Here is a 21,010-nt window from a genome sequence, read left to right as displayed (position 1 = left end):
ATCTGTACGTAAACAGAATTTTTGTAAATCAGATCACTTTTTAGGTGTTTTGTTAATTAAAGCATGCTAATTTATAAAGCAAAATTTTATTCTATTTTTTAAAAATATGAACTATCACCCTTTATCTGTTGGGTAAATTGGTAAATTGAGTAGTAAATTTTGTTAAAACAGGAACACACTACACATTTATTCTGACTCTGCTGCACACAGGATATTCTATTCCTAAAAATATATACAACAAAAAAGTATTAATTACTTTTGATTGAGGATGAGTTCTAAGTACATTTTTAACACTGAAATTATTTTACCTCCTCGCTTAAAAGGTTGAGAGAAAAATACTTTATTTTTATGAGATTTTGGAAGAAATATTTGAAATTTCTACCTTGAGAGATTATCAATTCGGAGTCCATATTTCGTTTCTGTTTCCTTCTTTCCCACCTTAATTCTGAATTCTTTGTCTACCAGCAGGACAAAGGCTATAGCACCACTGTCTGGTTTCATGTACAATAAAAAGGAATCTTTCACTATTAACCACCTGTAAGGAGGTAACAAGTATTTTTAAAATTGTATTGAATTATGAAAACAAAAGGAACAAATTATTATGGCAAGTCTTAAGTAAAACACTCTAGCGGACCACAGACATAATTTCACTTTTCACGAAGAGAATTTATTGTTAAAAATCACTATGAAACAAACAAACAAACAAAACATTTCTATTATGTTTTTCTATGTAGTATTGGCACCAAACAATTCAAAATAATTCAGTAGCTCTTTAAACACTAATGGCAAAACCTCGAAGAATGTCCCTGATACTGGCAGGTAGTGCTCACAGAGTGTACAAAAGAGCCCCAGCCACTGGAAGAATGTAATGGGTTGGTGTTTGCTAACATAAACTATCATGAAAGAGGCAAATAAATCTACCAGTAAGTAAAATGCCCTTTAAAGAATCCAGTAAACAGCCGACACTCCATGTATTCTGTTGTTCGTTTCAAATCATTTGTAGTTTTAAGGACATTTAATAAATGATGCTCAATGGCACACAAACATCTCTGAAAGTATTTCCATCCAATTCAATATACATTTAAGAGCTTCATAATGCAAAAGGACAGCTGGGTTTAGGGAAGAGGAGGAAATAGCACAAAGATAAATCAAAAGCTCTCAAAGGAGCTTACCAGGCTAGTGGGAGCACACACTATGATAATTCTCAGCCGCCTGGAATAGGCACTAGAAGAGAAAAGCAAAAAGGGATGGGTACAAGGAAGAAGGTGTCCTTAGTTCCAACTAAGAGGACAAGCCAGTGGCGTTCTCCTGAAGAGGGAGTGTCGGAGCGAGGCCAGGAAGGGTCCCTGAAGCGGGGAGGGTCAAGGTGTACAAACCCCATGGAGGAAAGAGTTACCAAAGGCACTAAGGTGTGGAAATGCTGCATGTGTTGGGAGAACAGTTTGGTGTGGCCAGGGTCACAGGGAGTACAGCAAGAGAGGAAAGAGTGGGGGAGATGGGCAAAGGCCACACTGAGGAGGGTCTGGAAACCAGGCTGAGGAGGCTGGCTTTGTATCATGGAACCAGTGTTTCCTAAGCTTGTCTGATAATCAGAATCTCTCGGGATGCTTGTAAGAATACCAAATTCCCAGGCTCCACCCCAGGACCTTTAAAAAGGCCTGAGAATCCGTGTTTTTAACAAAAATACCAAGATGCTTATTAAATAAGGAACGCCTCATGCCCTGGCAAGGCAAAAGACAATAATATCACTGGAACTATGTTTTATTAAGAAAGAATGAAGGACGTAGTGTGGCAGGTTAGCAAGCTACTGCAGTAATACAGAATAGCTCTTCTCACCCTCCAGTGTGCATATACGTCACCTGGGGATCCTGTTAAAATGCAGATTCTGATTCAGTGGGGCAGGCCTGAGACTCTGCATTTCTAACGAGCTCATAGGTGATGGCCCATACTAGGACCACACTTTGAGAAGTAAAGATGTAGATGACAGGCAAGACAAGGGGAAGAGCAAGAGAGCAGAGATGGGATCCATTTAAAGTGAGTGCAAATGGTAACTTTACCATGCTGCCATGTATTCATATTTATCTGTAGCTGTATAGTGATGAAGTGAATCAGCTGATAACTGAATAAGGTAACAATGAACATAAAATCACACATAAGACAAAGTAAAACACTAGGTGATTCCATACGAAATAGAAAGGTTGGAATACCTAAATATAAATTAAGTAATATTGTAAAGGTAGCATGGGAGCTCAGTATTTAAAATAATTGTATAGTAAATCTTTACTGAATTTGCTAATCACATTGCATTTTTGTGGCTTTATAATTTGGAATTGAATAGAGACAAATCTATATTAATTTCCACATAGTATCATTTCATTAATTAGGTTTTTAAGACATAGGCTATCTCCTTCCCAATAAAAGGGGGCAGGATAGATTTAGGATAACTTACAGTAAAGGGCATACATGTGATATGGTTAATAAAAGGAGAAACATCAAGGTCACAGAAAGCAAATACCTAACCACAAAAGCTAACATAATCACAGAGATGGCATGCCAGCGTGAGTTTGAGCTTCCTGGTTTCTCTGGTCGAATTAATAAATTAAAGAAATAAAGGTGTCCTCCTCCCAAACTAAATTCCAAAGGGAGTTTCTCATTGGGGATCTAACATAAGGCAACTGAACAAAATAATGGACAATATTCTCAACAACAGTTTTCTGCAAATGCAGAAATTATACATTTTATAAGAATTCTTATAACAATCCTCAATATAGATACCAAGGTCATGATATCAAAGGGTAAACTCAGTGATTCTGATGGGGCTGAGTTATGAGTTCAGAAATGTAGCTGCCTGTTGATAAAACTTGGTTAAGGCTAAAATATAGCAGATGGACCACATATCTGTTAAAGTTCCCCCCTTAGCTACCGTCCCTTCTCCCAGCATGGCCTTTGATGCAAACTATGCAGCAAGACAGTGTGGCCCAGACCCAGGGCACTGGCCCGCTTGAGCCGTCCCTCCCCTTCTCAGCTCATGTCCTACTGTTATTTCCCACCGTGCTGATCTGACTGTTCTTCAGACTTGCTAAGCTTGTTCTTCTTGGGGCCTCTACATTTGCTATTCCTCTGGCTAGAAACTGTTTCTTCCAGATCCTCCCGTGATCTTGTCCATCAAACCTCTGCTTAAACATTCCTCTAGAGGGAGGCTACTCGATCTAGAAAGCTGTCCTCAGCCGCCCCACCAACTCCACTCTTCCATGTTGTCCTGCTTTATCTTCTTCACAGCACCAATCACTATCTGAATTTATTTATTTGTCTGCTTGTTTATTGACTGTCTCTTGCACTAGGGAGTAAGATCCATGAGAAAAGGGAACGTGGCTGTTATGTCCACTCCTATCTGCCCAGGGCCTAGAATAATCTCTGGCAGCCCAGAGCAAGTCTTCAGGCAAAGCCACCATTCCCCCTAAGTAATGGTCATGTGAATGGGTCCCAGAGAGTAAATGAAACTATTTAGATATTGTCACTATCTAAAAATTTTAATTCTTGGTATAACTCATAGCAAAGTAAATGCTAAATTTATTTCTTAACATTATACATCTGTTTCCCTTAAGACATTGTTAGATGAGAAACTTAACATCTAGCCTACTACCAGGTGCAGAGAAGTAGCTCAGTAATATGCTGTTTAAGCAGATGTTTTACATTGTGGAAGGAAATTTCCTGTGTGCTTTTCTTTTTCTTTCTTTTTTCTAGTCTCTGAAACTTGGTTGAAAGTTTAATTGCCCTGTTTGCCTTACCTCAATTTGTTAATATAGAATAGAAAGCTATCAGAATTTTTTTTACGGCTACAAAAGAACAAAATGAATTATGAATGAGGTCACTGTATTAGTTTGTTTTCTGTCATTTATAACAGAATACCTGAAACTGGGTAACTTATAAAGAAACAGAATTTATTTCTTACAGTTTTGGAGGCTGGGAGGTCCACAGTCAAGGGGGCACATCTGGTGAGGCCTTCTGGGTGGGAACTCTCTACAGAGTCCTGTGGTGACACAGGCAATCACATGGCGTGGATGGCAAGAGCTCTTTCGTGTGCTCTCCTGATAAAGCCCAGTCCATACCCGTGACAACTCATGAATGGATTAATCAATTCATAAGGACAGAATCCTCATGATCCAATCACCTCTCAAAGACCTCACCTTTTAAATACCATATTCTGATTTCCCACCCTCTTAACAGTTACAGTTTCCAACACAGGAACACATTTACCCCATAGCAGTTGCCTTTAAAAGTAACCATTTAGACACCAAGAGTCTTCTACTGTGAGAAACTTTCTATGCTAATTTGTCAGTGACACTTTATCATCTAATATGATGTCTAATATCATCTAATATGATGATATTTCAAATCCTATATATGTGACTCAGGAAATATTAATATGGAACCAAGGCTTTAATCTCGTGGAAAGATTTACACAATTTAAAGTGATGACACATTTCATTCCAAGGAGGATCATATCTTTTTAGATTGCCCTGATTGAAGCATGATTTCATCTCAAGTTTAATAAAAGAGAGGTGGCATTCTTTTGTGTAACAAAGTCTTCCCTCATCTTTCCTGGCTGCTGCTTCTCATAGAGGTTATAACTCAAAAGACGGGTCCTCAGTGAGCCCATCCTTGACTCCTAGAGCTAAAGTCATTCTCTTTAGTCCTCAAATTCCTCACTATCCCATTGCTCCCTCCCCCCACCTTCAAAGCTCTTATCAGCACCTAAGTTTACGTAACATACATAAGTTATCCACTTAGTACTGCCTGCCTTTCCCCTCCAACAGAGCTCCACGAGGGCAGAGTCTTCATCTCAGTCACTGCTATTTTCACAGTGGCTAGAACGCAACCTGGTATACATTAGGCACTCAGTAAATGTCTGAATGAACCAGACCAAGGCTTCCATTCCTTGAGTAAATGCCTTAGGTTAGGTTGCCCCAGAAGTAAATTCTGAGATGAGGATGTGAGTGTATAAAGTAGTTCACAAAGGAGCTTATTAGGGAGGGGCCAGAAAGCACTAAGCACTTCCCTAAAGTAGGGAAGGACAGGAAGAAAGAGCAAGGAAGGGAGCCACAAGGCATGTATTTTCATGCACTTTATTATGGGCAACTGGGCTGCAAGCCTATTGGAGAGCTCTGGGAGACAGAGCAGAGCACATTGCAGAATTGTCCCAAATGAGGGGGGAAGGAGGATGGGGAGGGAGTCAGCTCTTGGCTGAGAGCTGCTCCTGGGGGCTGTTGACACTTGCAACCTACTCTGCACACAGGAAGAGGAGGGCTCTGGCAGCCCAGAGAGTCAATGGTCAAAGAACCACTGGTGCTTAAAGTCTGAAACACTGTGGATGGCACATAGCAGCTGACTTAGGCAAAGTTAGTGATTGGGAAAGAATGGTCAGAAGGATACGGCACAAGGGCCCCAGTGTGCTGGAAGGACCAGCCTCCAGGAGCGGCATGGTGTGAGCAAGTATCAGTGACAGGCTGGCTTACACCCCATCCTGTCCCTGCTGGGCATTTGGTCTGAGTATTGCCTGGGTTCTGTATAATTGGGGTGAGAAGATACCTTAAGCGGGAGTCTCTGTTTTTCCTGTGATATTACTTATACCCTGAGTTTATACAAGTTCGAGAAGTTTATCTGAAAGCAAATACTTTTTCTAGCATATTAATTCCCTTTTCATTTTAGTAAAATTCTTTTTGTAACAGATTTTTAATTTTCTTTAGTTTAATCTTCTAATCTTTGTTTTGTAATTTCTTCTCTCCTTTCAAAGCCCAGAAAATGAAAGTCCAATTTAATGGTATTTTTGCTGATAGTATATTTTAAATAAATATGTTTAAATGTAGATCAGTTTTAATATTATATACTTTGAATACACACATAGCTCAATTCCATATATACACATGAACTCATATACCATTTTCAAGTTGAGGGAAATATTATATCCAGATATAAAACATTTATATCTGATTTCTTAATAGCGTTTTAACAGTTTTTAAAAATCCCAGTACATTTTTATTGCAACAAATAGTTATTTTCTATTATGTGCAAAACTTGCAGGACACAAGAGTTAGATGAGACTACTTCTCCACAAGCAGTCTTTAGTTTAAGACATAAGATATGAATTAAAGATCTCTATCTATATCACACTTATCATAATATACATTTTTTTACAAATATTAGGTCTAAAGTTCTCATCCCTGATGTCTGACCAATTTTTATTTTTTATTTTTTTAAGTGTTCAGTTCAGTGGTTTTTAGTATATCCATGGAGTCGTGCAACTATTATGATCACTTAATTTCTTTTTGTCACCTCAAAAAGAAAGCTCATGGGCCGGCCCGGTGGCGCACTGTGCTAGTGCGCCGCTTGGGAAGCGCGGAGGCGCTCCTGCCGAGGGTTCGGATCCCACATGCAGACCGGTTCCCGCTCGCTGGCTGAGCGAGGCGCGGGGGCAGTGCCGGGGGTTGCGATCCCGTTGCCGGTCCCGGTCCTGTGCGGGGGCGACACTGAGGGTTGTGATCTGTTGCCGGACACGGAAAAAAAAAAAAAAAAAAAAAAAAAAAAAAAAGAAAGCTCATACCCATCAGTAGTCTTTAGTCCTCTTCATGGCTGAACAATATTCCAATGTGGTATGGATATACCACATTTTGTTTATCCATTCATCAATTGATGGACATTTGAATTGTTTACACTTTATTGGCTATCATGAATAATGTTGCTACGGATGTTTATTTACAAGTTTTGGTACAGACATTTTTTTCGATCTTCTCTGGCAAATATCTAGGAGTAGAATTGCTGGGGCATATGGTAACTCTATGTTCAACATTTTAAAGAACCGCCAGACTGTTTTCCAAAGTGTCTGTGCCATTGTACATCCCCACCAGCAATGTATGAGGGTTCCAATTCCTCTACATCCTCGCCAACACTTGTTACTGTCCATCTTTTTGATTACTGTCCATCTCCTAGTGAGTGTAAAATTGTATCTTGTTGTAGTTTTAATATACATTGCCCTAAGGACTAGTGATGTTGAACACCTTTTCATATGCTCATTGGTCATTTTTGTATCTTCTTTGGCTAATTTGCAAGTCCTATGATCCACTGGGTTTTTATGTATATAATATAATCTGTATACTCTGTCTACAAGTCTAGTTTTTGGTAGAATATTTAAATGGATGCTGGGATATGAAATTTAAAATACAATTAAAAATTTGCTCTTCCATGGCTTTCAAAAGATTTATAATTTACTTATATTTTAAAACTAGTATGAAAAGCTTCCCCATATACCCAGTTTACTAAAACAAACACAAAACCCGTAGGTCTTACCTTTTTGACCATCGGTAGCAGGCTCTTCCCTGACCACAGCAATTTAAACCTGGTATTCTGTGTCCCCCGGATCTTTTCATTATCATACCTTCTCTGAAAGAGACATGAAATTAACCCTATCATCTTCAAATTTCCAACTCACACTTAGCTTGCTTGTCCAGTCTCCCCTTCAGGACTAAATAAATAGCATCATTTTCACACGACTTTCCTCCCCACTCTTAAAAGCTTAAGGGACAAAATTATTTATATGCCCCAAATAGGAAGTATATAAATAAAGAGAACCCAGGAAACCAGCAATGGATACTGAGAAAGATATGGAGTAGGAATAGAATCTGGAAATCAATGCCAAAGAACCCTAAAAGAGAAAAGAATTTCAAGGAGTTTGTAGCTGAGTCAAAGTCTCAGAGAGATCAAAGCTGTATTGAAAAAATATTTTCCTAAAAATAGGATCTTCAAATCTTTTTTCTTTCTAATTTTTATGAATCATATTTGATTATGCATATTTTGGGGGTTCAACATTTGCATATTTTGGGGATTCAACATTTACATATGTTGATCAAATCAATATTACTAGCATATATATTGTTACAAATTGTAATTATTCTTCATGTCCCTTGTCCAATCCCTCCCCATTCCCCTTTCTCTCCCCCTCCCCGCTCTAATCACCCTAGATTTCTTCTCTCCCTCTGAAAGAATAATGGTTACTTTGTTGATCTGCTACCCAAATGATCTGTCCAATGCTGAGAGGTGTGATCAGGTCCCCCAATATTATCATACAGCAGATGTCTCTTCCATCACTATGAAATGGGCTCTGTGGAGGGAGACATCCTCCTTCTTTCTTTATCTCTGCTGGTGACTCTCCTTGTATCAACTCACTCCAGTGGCTTGTGGAACATCTGTGTGGTGGTTATGGCATCTAGCTGCCTTCATGGCAGCCATGGTTATTGTGGTGGCTGTGATGGGCCATCCACATGGAGGAGATGTTTTTGGCCTGCTCTGTGGTGCTGGCAGTGTGCCTGGTTGTGGAGAGTGTCTGATCCCCAGTTCCATGCCCTTGGTCACCGAGTGGGTCCCAAGGCACTGGCACAGTGTGCCTGGTTGTGGGAGGGGCGTCCAGTCCCAAACTCCATACCCTAGGTCCCAAGGTGGGCCCTGAGGCACTGGTACGGGGTACTTGGTTGTGGGAGGGGGGTCTGGTCCCCTTCTCCATGCCTCAGGTCCACGGGCAGACGTGAGGCACTGGTGTGGTGTGCCTGGTTGTAAGAGGGGGGGGTCCGGTTCCCAGCTGCATACCTCGGGTCCCCTTATGGGCCCCAGGGCTATAGCAGCTAATCTTAAAAGCTCTTTGGTCTGATGTAGCCCTGTTGGCATTTGGAGCAGCAAAATTCTGTTGTGTACAATGCAGGACCATAAGCATCCTGGCTCCTGGCTCTAAATGCTAACTGTTCCCTCCAGTCACTGTGACAACCTAAAAAAGACCCCGCACATTTCCACATGCCTGCAAGGGGTTCAGGTGCCATGGAGACCATGCCAGGGTGGGGCTCACCACAGATTCCCGAGCATTTCTGCATCCCTTTGCAGTCAGTTCTAGCAACTGAGCCATGCCCAAGGAAGTAGGGAAAGGCTACTATAGCTTTTAAGGTGGTAAGATCTTGATTTTGAAAGATGTGACAAGAAAGAGCAATAACAATGGCTAAACAAAGGGGAAAAAAATTTAAAACAACTACTAACAATGCTCTCAAAGAGCTAAAATTAAGTTAAGCTCTTTCTATTATCAAACTACTCTCGTGAAGGAAAATAATTATTAAGTAGATTTCCATCTGTTATACAGCACATATTTTACACAGTGTTATTTTTAAATAGTCATCAAAATGAGTGATAAATAGTAAACTTGTTTACGTAATTGGACGGAGGTATCTTATATATTTGATCTTTAACGCATTCTCCCACACATCATACTCGCTACGTGTATTGAACTCTCCCACTCTTGGGTTAGGGACTCTACTATAAGCACATGAGAAAAACAGTGGAGCAGTTCCCACCATTGGTGATTGTAGGAGATGCCCTGTTTTGTATAGATAGATCCCCTCAGCTGCTCTTACTCTTCTGGGGAGAAGAGAAACTAGCAGTAAAGCTAGCAGGCGGGCTCCATCACCATGACATGCCACTAAATCAAATGCTAACACTTATCAGCTTTTCACACTTCCCCTAAAGGTCCACTGCAACTTACATGCCCTTTGGTCCCAGATCATGGATGAAAGATAGTTGGCTTATATCAAGGAATTCTGTCTGAAAAGAGGCCAAAAATCCACACTTTAGAAAGCAAATAAAACAAAATTTATACATTAAAAAACACATATTAAGTACTGCTATGTGTATAAACTGGTGTACCCTACAGACTACACAGATCAATAACAATGGTATTGCCCTGAAAGAGTGCACATTAGAAGTACGTACACAATTAAGACACAACCAAGAGAGTGATGTCTGCCCTAAGACACCATGCCCAAGAAGGTTGTGGAGGGAATTTACTCTCAGTGTTCTTTTGTGTTTGTTTTTGTTGTGAGGGGAGCAGGTTGTGTGGCATAGTGTACACACAAATAATTAGAGAATACAAGACAGGAGTGATATTGGTACAGGTTCTTGAAGATGGACTAGACTTGGGCATGTGAAACGGGATATGAAGGGGAATAGAACAAAGAAAGTGTAAGAAGGAGACAGGATGAATAGTTGGGCTACAGTCAATAAGGTGAAGGAGGGTAGTGGAAGATTAAAAGGCAATGCAAGTTGATGAAAGACTGGGGGGGTTGTTGAACACCGGACATAACAGAAAGAATTATTTTTCAATGAATTGAAAGAGAATTTTAGGCCCACCTTCACTGTATATTAAAAGGCAATGCAAGTTGATGAAAGACTGGGGGGGTTGTTGAACACCGGACATAACAGACAGAATTATTTTTCAATGAATTGAAAGAGAATTTTAGGCCCACCTTCACTGTACAAATTACAAGAAGATTAAAAACTATAAATACTCTGATAACAGCTGTGGCTAACATTTATTGAATGCTTATTCTGTGCTGGCACTGTACTAAGCATTTTTCATGTACTATCTCAAACCCCTTTGAAGCCAGGGCTATTTGTCCCATTGTACAGAAGAGGAAATTGAGGTTTAGAGCAGGGATAGGCAAATTTTTCCTGCAAAGAGCTGGGCAGTAAATATTTGGGGCTTTGTGGGCCATAGTCTCTGTTGCAACTGCTCAACTCTGCCATTGCAGCATGAAAGAAGCCATGGACAATACATAACTGAACGAGTGTGGTTGTGTTCAAGTAAACTTTACTTACGGAGACTAAAATATGAATAGGATATATTTTCATGTGTCACAAAATAATATTCTTCCTTTGATTTTTTTTCAACCACTTAAAAATATAAAAACTATTCTTAGCTAATAGAACACACAAAACAGGCAGTGGGCTTGATTTGGCCCATGGGCCCTAGTTTGCCAACTCCTAGTTTAGAGAAGTTAAATAAGTTGTCCAAGATCACATAATTATCAATGGGTAGATTCAATACGAAGACAGACCAAAGTCAGTACCTTCAAAACTAAGCTGCACAAGCAAAAGGTTATTCAACAAATTTATCTTACTCAAATTGATTTTCCTGCATATTCTAGGTAGGTGGGGGCTGGATGCAAAAGTAGAAGCACAAAAGAAAAACAATCAACATTATGGGATGCTTAGCATATGCAGGGCTTTGACCTCAAGTTATCCTCGAAACACCTAGAGTTAGATATTCTATTGTTTCCAATTTACTTTTTTTTTTTTTTTTTTTTAAAGATGACCGGAAAGGGGATCTTAACCCTTGACTTGGTGTTGTCAGCACCACGCTCTCCCAAGTGAGCCACGGGCCGGCCCTTCGCACAGCATTCTTTTTTTAAAAAAAAAGATGACCGGTAAGGGGATCTTAACCCTTGACTTGGTGTTGTCAGCACCACGCTCTCCCAAGTGAGCCACGGGCCGGCCCTTCGCACAGCATTCTTAAAATAAGGATTTAAAAAGTCAAGGTCTTTACATTTCATTTCTTATATAAAAAGTGGTGATTTAGTGCCATACATTTTCTATCTGATTTGTGGAAATGTCTTCCAATTGGAAAATGTAGTAACCCATGGGTTATTAGAAATGACATTCAGATTGTCAACCATAGAATCCAAAATGTGTGAAGATCCTAAACTATAATTTCTCACTTTATTTCTGGGGAGCAGACAGATAATGTCAAACTTAGTTTACATCTGAAGAAACTACTACACAGGTATAACTAATTTATTGCAAAGTCACAGACTTTGAATGGGAGAACAGGAAGTAGAAAACAAAAATCAAGGAAACCACTTATCTAATATCTGGATATTTCCTTATTCACATAGCTCTTATCAAATAGTTGACAACAGAAATATTATCTGAAATAATTCAGAAATCATTATTTTAAAATATAACAAAATTGCTAAGTGTAAAGAATTTCATTTAAATAAAAAAGCATACATTAGTAATGTAGAAAATTAAAAATTGCACATTAATATGAAATTTAATTTATCCTAATGGCTTAGTAAAGTTTAACTAAAGAGAGATTTTAAGGAGGAACCAGCCCTATTGTAGAGAAAAAAATCTCTGACAGTAAATGTTGTTCTAAAACAGATTTATTAAATTGAAAGGAAATGTGTCAATGTCAAATGAGAGGCAGACCTAATTAGTAAAAATTGAAATTTAACAAAGATTTTGTTGTCCACACTTCTCAGTGCATCCTCAGTGATAAGAATTCCACTCTCCACTTGGGCAGGTATATCTCAGGAATAAGAACTAAAGATCAATTTAACCTGACAATACTCCATAGGGCTTATTCCATTGATCTCTTCAGTAATGTACTAATCAATACCTTTTTGTTTTTGTTGTTTGGCAAAGGAACTTGTGAAAAATGCAATTAAATCATGTTCTTGCAGATATGATGTTGATGGCAGGAAGGGAGAAGAGGGAGGGGGGAAAGAGGAATTGGTAAAGGGACACAAAAATCAACTACATTGTATATTGATAAATTAAAATAAAAAATTAATTAATTAAAATTAAAATACAAAAATAAGTAAATAAGTCATGTTCTTGGCCCCAGGTGAAAAGCAGTCTCAAATAAAAAATTCCAATGTGACTTATCCATTGGATGCTGAAATAGGTAGAAAAACAGAGAAGCAAAAAAGGTTTCCATGCCAAGAGAGAAGCAGCAAACCCTAGGGGTAATGCACCCGGGAAGTTTCCCAGCAGTTATATACACACTGCCCTTTTCACCCATCTTGGTATTACAAGAAGAGAATGACTTTCAGAGGCCCCCCTTATTCCTCAGGTAGCAAAAATTCAAGGGAGCTGCCAAGGGGGAAATTATCAGACACAAGGACGATAAGAGCATTGTGTTGGGCAATACCTGAGATAGGCTCAGGGACTCCAGGAAAGGCTGCCTTCCAGGTAAAACAGTTAACACAACTGCAGGAGACCAAGTGGACTTCTAATCTATGGAGGAAACTGAGAGGCTGGGCCAAGGCCTCAGGCCTCTCCTGACTCCAAGACTCAATCCTGAGAAGAAAATGCATCCCCTGATTTGCAGACTCAGCTGTTGACATCAGTGCAGCTGTTCTCAGTGGGAGTGCAGACACTGTGTAAGTCGTCATTCTTTCCCTGCTCCCCCTTCAAGTTAAAGTTATCCGTCCTACAAGACAAGGGAGAGGCGAACAATCCCAGAGATGATTGATCTGTGGGCAGTTTTTAATCAGGATTTCAATCTAATCACCATCTTAGAGAGAAGAAATTTGAGTCACAGAAGTCAAATGATTTACTTCAAGTTAGGGATATGATCCTATCAGCTTAGGGCCCTTCTCTCAGAAATTGCGCATTTCCAGATTTTAGTCTTAAGTAAGAAAAGAAGTACACTTAACTGCTCCTTATTCCTTTTCTTTTTAATCCCCTGAATGATAAGCATTTTTATCTTTCTCTAGATAAGAGAACAATAAGAAATCTCTAGAGAAAGATAAGAAAATGCTTATCTTTCTAGAGATAAGAAAATATATTTCTAAGCAAAATGCCCAGATTATGGGTTCTACAGTACAGACAGAACTATTACAATTTCAGAACACAAAAGGAATTTCTGTTTGAGATTTTTTGTGTTACTGTACCACTCAGTTAGATAGTGCTATTTTTTTTCCCACATATTTATGCCTAGAGAAAAGGTGAGATAGGTTTGTTCACATTTTACAAATGAGTAAAGAAAACTAAATGAATTACCAATAATCTCCTAGGGAATTATCTGATGCTGAGTTCACAAAAACATTAGGATGCTCTGTTTTTCAGAACCACAAGGAGGAAAAAAGGAATTAAAAACAAAGGAAGTCAATATAATCATGGAAGAAAAGGTAGTTGTCTGAGTATGAACCCAACATATGTAAAAGTAGAGGAAAGAACTGTGCATGTCTAACTTCAAAGGCCATTTAAGAAAACTAAACAGTCATTGCTTTGAAGCCTAAACCCAATTCCTTCTGCAAAAATCCTACTACACACATACCATAATAAGTCTATCTCCACTTTGTAAAGTGGTCCAACTTTACCAAGACATTTCTAAGCATTTTAGTTTAGTTCTCAAACTCTCCTCATGGTAAGAATCACCTGAGCTATTTATTAAAAGTACAGATTCCAAATACAGATCTGTATGGTCCTGTAGAAATTAAGGACATATTTTATCCAGTCCCTTGACCTAAAATCCATGATTCTATATGGTTAAGAACCTGAATTAACTTAAAATAGGCTTATTTAATACTTACAAAAGTACAAATTTATTACATGTGTATTTGTAAAAATGAATTTTAATATACTTTTAGCAGATGGGACTTTTAATATTTCTCACCATTATGGAAGGAAACACATAGATGCCAATCTAATTTCACAAATATGAGGTGGAGGCTTGTAAATCTAATCTTTAGGATGTATTACATTTAGTATGAAAGAAAAATGATGTTAGAGAATTAGTGTATAACAAATTGAATCTTGTGCTTGAATCATTTTGGAGAATTCAGCTATTGGAGGGGATAAACTCAGTAGCCATCAAAAATAAGGAGGATAATATATTCAGTCAGTTGTTAACCAGGTTTTGCCTTCCAAAGGAAAGGTTTATAAGGCACTCTGGAATTACTTATTTATTTTATTTTATTTTATTTTTGTGTGTGTGTGACCAGTAAGGGGATTGCAACCCGTGGCTTGGTGTTGTCAGCACCACGCTCAGCCAGTGAGCCAATCGGCCATCCCTATATAGGATCCGAACCCCCAGCCTTGGTGTCATCAGCACTGCACTCTCCCGAGTGAGCCATGGGCCCACCCTAGGCACGCTGGAATTTCTAAATACAATATGGCTTAACTTTGAAAAGATTTTTATGACTGGAAAAGTAATTTAAATGAACATTTTAAAAATGTAAACATTCTTTAGTCAACCTTAGAATCTAAAATGTAATAATATACATGGAAAGAGAAGACTGAATTCACCAAGTACTGTTATAAAGCCAAAAGAAATAGTAAAAGTAAAGTCACAGGCAGGCAAAAAAGTAAAAGAAATGGAAAACTATTGCATTTGGGTACTGGTACACATTTAAACAATTCTTTATTAAATTAAACAGCATGGCTGATTTCAGAGAAAGGAAGAGGAGGAAGCATTGTTAGTAACGACCGCAGTACCGTCCTTATTTGTTATGTTATTTCAACCATACCCGCTCCCAAGTCCTAGAAAGGAAGAAACCCCTCCCATCATCCTTCTCCTGAGATCCTCTGGTTGAAACCAAATTGCTGGTTTCCCTGAGAAAACACTTGTCCAGGATTATGAAGCTATAGAAGCTCCTCCAAGTCCACTGAACATTCCAGTGCAAGCTGCTGCAGAAGGTGGGCCATGGCCCAGCCCCAGGTCAGTTGTGTGTAAAGGGGATCAGCTGGATGCGTATTTGGACCAACCTCCAAATAATAGGCTGCCAGACAGCAGGAGGGCAGCTCCTGCCACTGAGAAACCCAGCAGGGCCCAGGCGCTCTCGCTTCCTCCCCTAAACACAAAGAGGGCTTCCTTGTCTCTAATTTTGTGTTTATGTGATGCCGTTCTCTAAACGACAGGGCAAATCACAACTGCTGCTACTCTTAAGTTCTGCAGAACTGAATTATCGTTATTTATATCTGCGTTATGTATAAACTGTATTACAGTGGTGTCCTACATACGTGCAGACATAAATACAATAATGCAGTGCATTCTCAGTTATCCAGACTTCTGGATAGTTGGAAGCTAACCCTTTACCAATACCCCACCTGCAAGGGCCTCCAAGAGGGCAGAGCTCATTGTCTGCTGACACTGTAAAGCCCACTCCTCCCTCCTGCTTGCTGGGTGTGAGCCTCCCAAGTTTCATCTCTGTGGCTGCTTCTAAGCTCCACTGTGTCTTCTCTCCTTTGTTGTATTCCTCAAGAGTTTTTTCTTTCCCTAGCTTTTCCCCATCCTTCTCACTTTCACGTGGAAAGACAGGCTTTTTACAGGTATCGCAGGCCACTCAGATGGCAATTGCAGTATGCCCACATTATCTCTGGGAGTTCAACTCTGCTCTGCTGTTTTCATCACTTACTACTCAATGATTTGTCATAGGAGCTGGACATGCTTTTTGGAATTATTCTGGAAGTCTGAGGAGAGAAGAGGGTTGATTTCTAGATAATCTAGCCTATAGTAGCATTTCAAGTTCATTTAAATCTATTGCTATAAACATATCAAATTCTATTCAAAATTTTAAAAATAGCATCATGTCACCATACACTGGATCCTTGCTGTCAAATCAATTTTGTATTCATTTAATTTATTTTAATTCAAGGAATAATACAGATATGGATATAACACCTGAGTAAATAAAATGATCAAAAATTTAGCTGACAGTTTACTATTTTATAAATTACTTCAAAATTCAAATCACTGAATAATACTTACCGTGGCATGATAGTTTCTATACATGGGCATTTTTAGTATCTTTGTCAAGTAATCTTCCAGTTGTTTCTGTAATATAAATATTTTAGATAAGCATTAACATGGTCATATTTATAAAAAAATTTAAGCAGTGACAATGACGAGATCATCATTTCATCTTAACTTCTATAAGTTAGTGTAAATATTTTAGATAAGCATTAACATGGTCATATTTATAAAAAAAATTTAAGCAGTGACAATGACGAGATCATCATTTCATCTTAACTTCTATAAGTTAGTCAATTATTTATTTATATTACCACTGGGCAAGGAATCCTTAACAGCATTAGGGTGTTATTTCCATAGTTCTCTTGAACTATAATTTAAATCTCTTCTTGCTATTTAACTTTCCACATTCTTAGATCTTCTATAAACTGCTGACAAGCCCTGAATTTTATATTAGAATAGGAGTTGCCCATAGTAGGTAATTTTAAAGCTTTTGCTGATTTTACCAAAACGTGTATTTTAAAAATTCTAACACTGAATTTACCGAAAGATACACTACCATTTTTCAATAGGTTTTCAGGGAAAAAAAGGCGGAAAGTTTTAAAAAAAGACTTTCTAGTAAGATGTATCCTGATTTCAAATATGTTAAAATGGCTGTGTATGTGTATGGGGGGTACGGTGGGGATATAGGCTTAGGCAGTAGAGCAACATATGTCAATCATGTTGACCATGATATAAAATCCAGTATCTTTTTGCTGAATCACTAACTGTTAATAGCCATAATCATTTTTACTTGGACTCATACATATGCACACAGTTACTCAAAACTGTATAACTTTATATGTCTAGGTATTTTAGAAAATATTTAGTCCAGACTCCTAAAAAGATTTTAAACAAGATAACTAAAAAGGAGGAATCAAATGGCCCCTTTGAAACATAAAAGTTTCAGATCACAAAACAGAACTGACAGAAATTAACAAATTACTTGTTAATCTTCTAATAAAAAAATAATCTTCCACCCACCGCGTGCAAAAGGGTAGATCTCAAAACCCACAACAACGAGCTCAATCTTTGACTCACAACAAACCTAGGGATGTTCCAGCAGGGAGGACAGCTTCTTCATGATGTAACTCCTAACAAAAACCACTCTTCCTCTTCTAGGAAAATGCAACCTCTCCATGGCCTAGGGAAGAAGGTGATGCCTAACTAGTTCCAGAGAAGCTAAACCAGCCTAGGTGATCAGTCAGTAGGTGAGAAAAGTTGCAGCCAGTCCTACCTTGCCCCTTGGTAGATGCTATTTTTTACAACGTTGCAAAATTATGTTCAAAACAACAGAACAGTGAAAGGACTTACTCGTCTGCTGAAAAACTGTTCTTCTCTAACCATGTTTTCAGATGAACGGGGCAAACTGGGCATCTCTCGAGGCTCCTCCCTTCTGACGTTTTGTCTTCTAAATGTGTGTCTAAAACACACACATGCGCGCACACAAACACACACACAAACATTTATTAGATTATTCTTTGGCAATTATTCTCATAATATCCTTCATGAGATGGCTTATTTTTAAAAGAGCTTATTTAATAGGAAATATCTAACAATGATAGACTAGTTAACCTTTAATACGAATAAAATACACTTTCTGTCCAATTTGTACACTGGGATAACTTTATAATTAATTCTGAATGGTTACCTTCTGGTGGGAAGGGGGATTCGGATAAAGGCTTTGTACTTGAGAAGCTCTCTGTGAAATTCTTGAAAGTGCTTGAATTTCCTCTTTACTTGCCATTTAAATTCCCCATGTGTTAACTCAATAGTGTAAAGATTGATACTTGGTACCTACAGTGATAAATAAAAATGGTTGGTATTTTAGATAACAAAAATTCCAAAAGCTCTCAATGCACCAAAGCTAGTTAATAAGTAACATGGAAGTATACTTAAGTCCAGCCTACTTATTTTGTGTAAGTACTTAAGCAAAAATTTTTCAAAAACAAGTGATTGTAGAAATACTATTCTTTTAAATGTTCACCTGTTAAATTACATAAGACAAATTTGTAATCACACTGATGACAAACTCCTACAAATCTTATCCCTCCAACACAGGCATGCACACAAGTGTGCGCACACACAAAAACATGCACACACATACACACCTGAAACCAGAAACCAGGTAAAGGAGACAGTGAGCAAAGGCCCTCATTAGCCTTCAGGAGTCTAGTACACAAGGATAAGAAGTGAACAGGCAATCGGCGGAGGTAAGAGGGCAGTGGGAGATACAGGATGCCAGGAGCACCAGCTCAGCCCTTTTTATCTTCACAAATGGCATAGCATGCCTTCTCCTCTTCTCTTTCGGATGGAAACACTTTCCAAGGTCCAGCCTTGTCTACACCACTCCCCTGCCCTGTGGCACTACCAGTGTTCAGGAAGTGTGGGTGAAGAAAGTTGCTGCAGTAATGAGTATACAGTGTACACTTGCATAGTATAAGTATAATACTGTACAGTATTATTATTATCAAATCCTCATAACAAACCTATAGGTAAGCACTATTATACCCATTATTCAGAAAAGGAAACTGAGAAACAGAGAGGTTAAGTAACTTGCTCAAGAACACGACACAAAGACAGGTATTACTCTAGAATCTGTGCATTTAATCCCTACATGTTATTGCCTCTCAATATGAAACCTGACAGGCAAAATAAGAAAACAAAGGTCATCTTAGAGACATTTCTTTGTGGGTTGTGCTCAGTGGTGTATCAAGGAGACATGGACACAGCTCATAGGAAAAGCTTAAAGTGAAGGCTGGACATCAAGGTGGGTGTAAACTGGGAGTCTACACATGCAGGTAGGTTGGGACAGAACACTGGGCAAAACCATTGGGAAACCAAGGCTGCACGTGCCACCCTCCAAAAGACAAGGAGGAAGGGGAAAGCAAAGACTGCTCCTAGTGGAAGGTTATCCTATGCTTCTCATGAGGCTGAAGCCAGTGGTGGCCTTACTGCGCTATGGCTAGAGCTTAACCTGAAGGGACAAAGGCCACCACCCCGCAGCAACGTTCCCCCAGGGCAGACATGGCAACTGTGAAATCTAGGCAGGAACAGAGTAAATGTATTTACACTACCAGCTTTTCCTAGTCCAGTTCGTCTGATGAAGACATTTTACTCCAAAGCTTTTTCAGTGTTCAATGCAAAAGTGTGAACGGAGACTACAGGATGGGGTTCTGGGAACAGATCAGAGAGGCAGGGTCTGCCAGCAGAATTCTCTCAGCAGTAGTGTAGGGTAATAGCACCAGCCAATCCAGCATCCTCACTTGTTTTCTTTTAAAAACCAAGTAGCACCACCATTTTCTTGCTAAACAAGCAAAAGGAAAGCTAAACTTTTCCTTGACTTATATCTGACATTCTAGGTGGAATGGATTATGCCCCAAGAGTACAAATAAAACAGAAAATTGGGGGGACAGGAGAACTGGAAGAGGCACTTTGAAATTTATTAAACTGATAAATTGCCTTAAATGCCTTAAAAAAGAAAAAAGAGAAGAAAAAAGAGCATTGTCCAGAATGGGAAAAGAGGAGTATGAGAATAAAGATTAAATGGAAAGGAAGCAAAACCTGGAGAGACGATAGGGACTTGGAGGTGAGAGACGAACAAAACAACAAACAAACAAACAAACAAACCCCCAAAACCTAAAAACATGGTCATAGCCAGAAGGAAGGAAAAGGGAAGTCGATGTATTATTAATTCATATATATTGACAAGTAAAAAGTGAGTCCATAAATGCTCTGACCCTTGTAGTGGATGTGAAGCGTTCCACTTCCAGAACTTGTGCTTTTATCGGACAGCCGGAGAGGTACGTCTGTACATTAGGCTCCTTAAATCCTTGAGTGTTATAAATAGCAGAGAAAGGGATATACACTAAAAAATAAATAAGTACATAAAGTTATTGCAATATGTGACATTAGCATAACCTGCCTTTTCTAGGCATCCTTTTAAGAATCATGATGTGTTAAAACAAATAAGCCTCTTAAGAGGCGATCTCAGCCCAGTGTTATGACAAGTGCAAGGAAAATCAATCATGTCCTAGTTATTTCAAATGTGTGCTCTGCCAACCAACCCTGATGAGCTATTTCTCCCTCCCACCAGATCAGCAGTCTGTACCTTCCTGTATCTTGGGATCACTGGGAGACACATCACAGTCCACTTCCTCTCCCTCAAAGTGGAGTTCCCGCGTGTCCAGATTTTCTATCAAGTTACTCATGTCAGCGGCGATTTTCTGCAGTGCAGAGGTATTTACCCTTGGCTCGTTTTTCAGTGACATGTTAACTTCAGACAGAGCAAAAGCAGAGGGGCTAGAAATGAAGAAAAGGGGTACAAAAACTTATTATTTTGGTCAAATAAAACCCTATGACACAATCTGAATCCAGGCTTCGACACAGCAGATGAAAACAAGTCAACTAGCTCTGTGTGAGCCTCAGTTATCCTAAATAACCACTTATTTGATTTCCTGTTTGACATTTTAAAGAATTCCTAGCTTGTAAATTAACATGGAATGAAAGCACTTAATCATAAACAAGAGAGAAAAAGACACACCATGTTGAATAAATGACAACATTGCCCTCATCTAAATTTATTAACTTGGGTAAGTGAGGAGACATTCAAGGGAGATAGGC

General features: G+C 38.9%; 1 protein-coding gene across 1 annotated transcript in view; it reads right to left on the bottom strand.

Annotated features, from left to right (window-relative positions):
- The window catches only part of LOC103609225 (phospholipase D1), a gene marked incomplete at its 3' end in the record, with an annotated part of 51,439 nt that extends 30,754 nt beyond the window's left edge, over positions 1–20,685 (bottom strand). Inside the window, exons 1-8 of the mRNA XM_008593581.1 lie at positions 20,499–20,685; positions 20,128–20,255; positions 18,039–18,184; positions 17,702–17,810; positions 16,367–16,432; positions 9,575–9,633; positions 7,345–7,437; positions 383–535 (exon numbers count right to left, since the gene is read on the bottom strand). Coding sequence (XP_008591803.1) covers positions 383–535; positions 7,345–7,437; positions 9,575–9,633; positions 16,367–16,432; positions 17,702–17,810; positions 18,039–18,184; positions 20,128–20,255; positions 20,499–20,658 — 914 coding nt within the window. The remainder of the gene's footprint in view (positions 1–382; positions 536–7,344; positions 7,438–9,574; positions 9,634–16,366; positions 16,433–17,701; positions 17,811–18,038; positions 18,185–20,127; positions 20,256–20,498) is intronic.
- Positions 20,686–21,010: the final 325 nt, after the last annotated feature.

Source organism: Galeopterus variegatus, unplaced genomic scaffold, assembly GCF_000696425.1.
Source record: "Galeopterus variegatus unplaced genomic scaffold, G_variegatus-3.0.2 Scaffold9365, whole genome shotgun sequence".
NCBI classification, from domain to species: Eukaryota; Metazoa; Chordata; class Mammalia; order Dermoptera; family Cynocephalidae; genus Galeopterus; species Galeopterus variegatus.
This window is presented reverse-complemented; position numbering and strand designations above follow the sequence as displayed.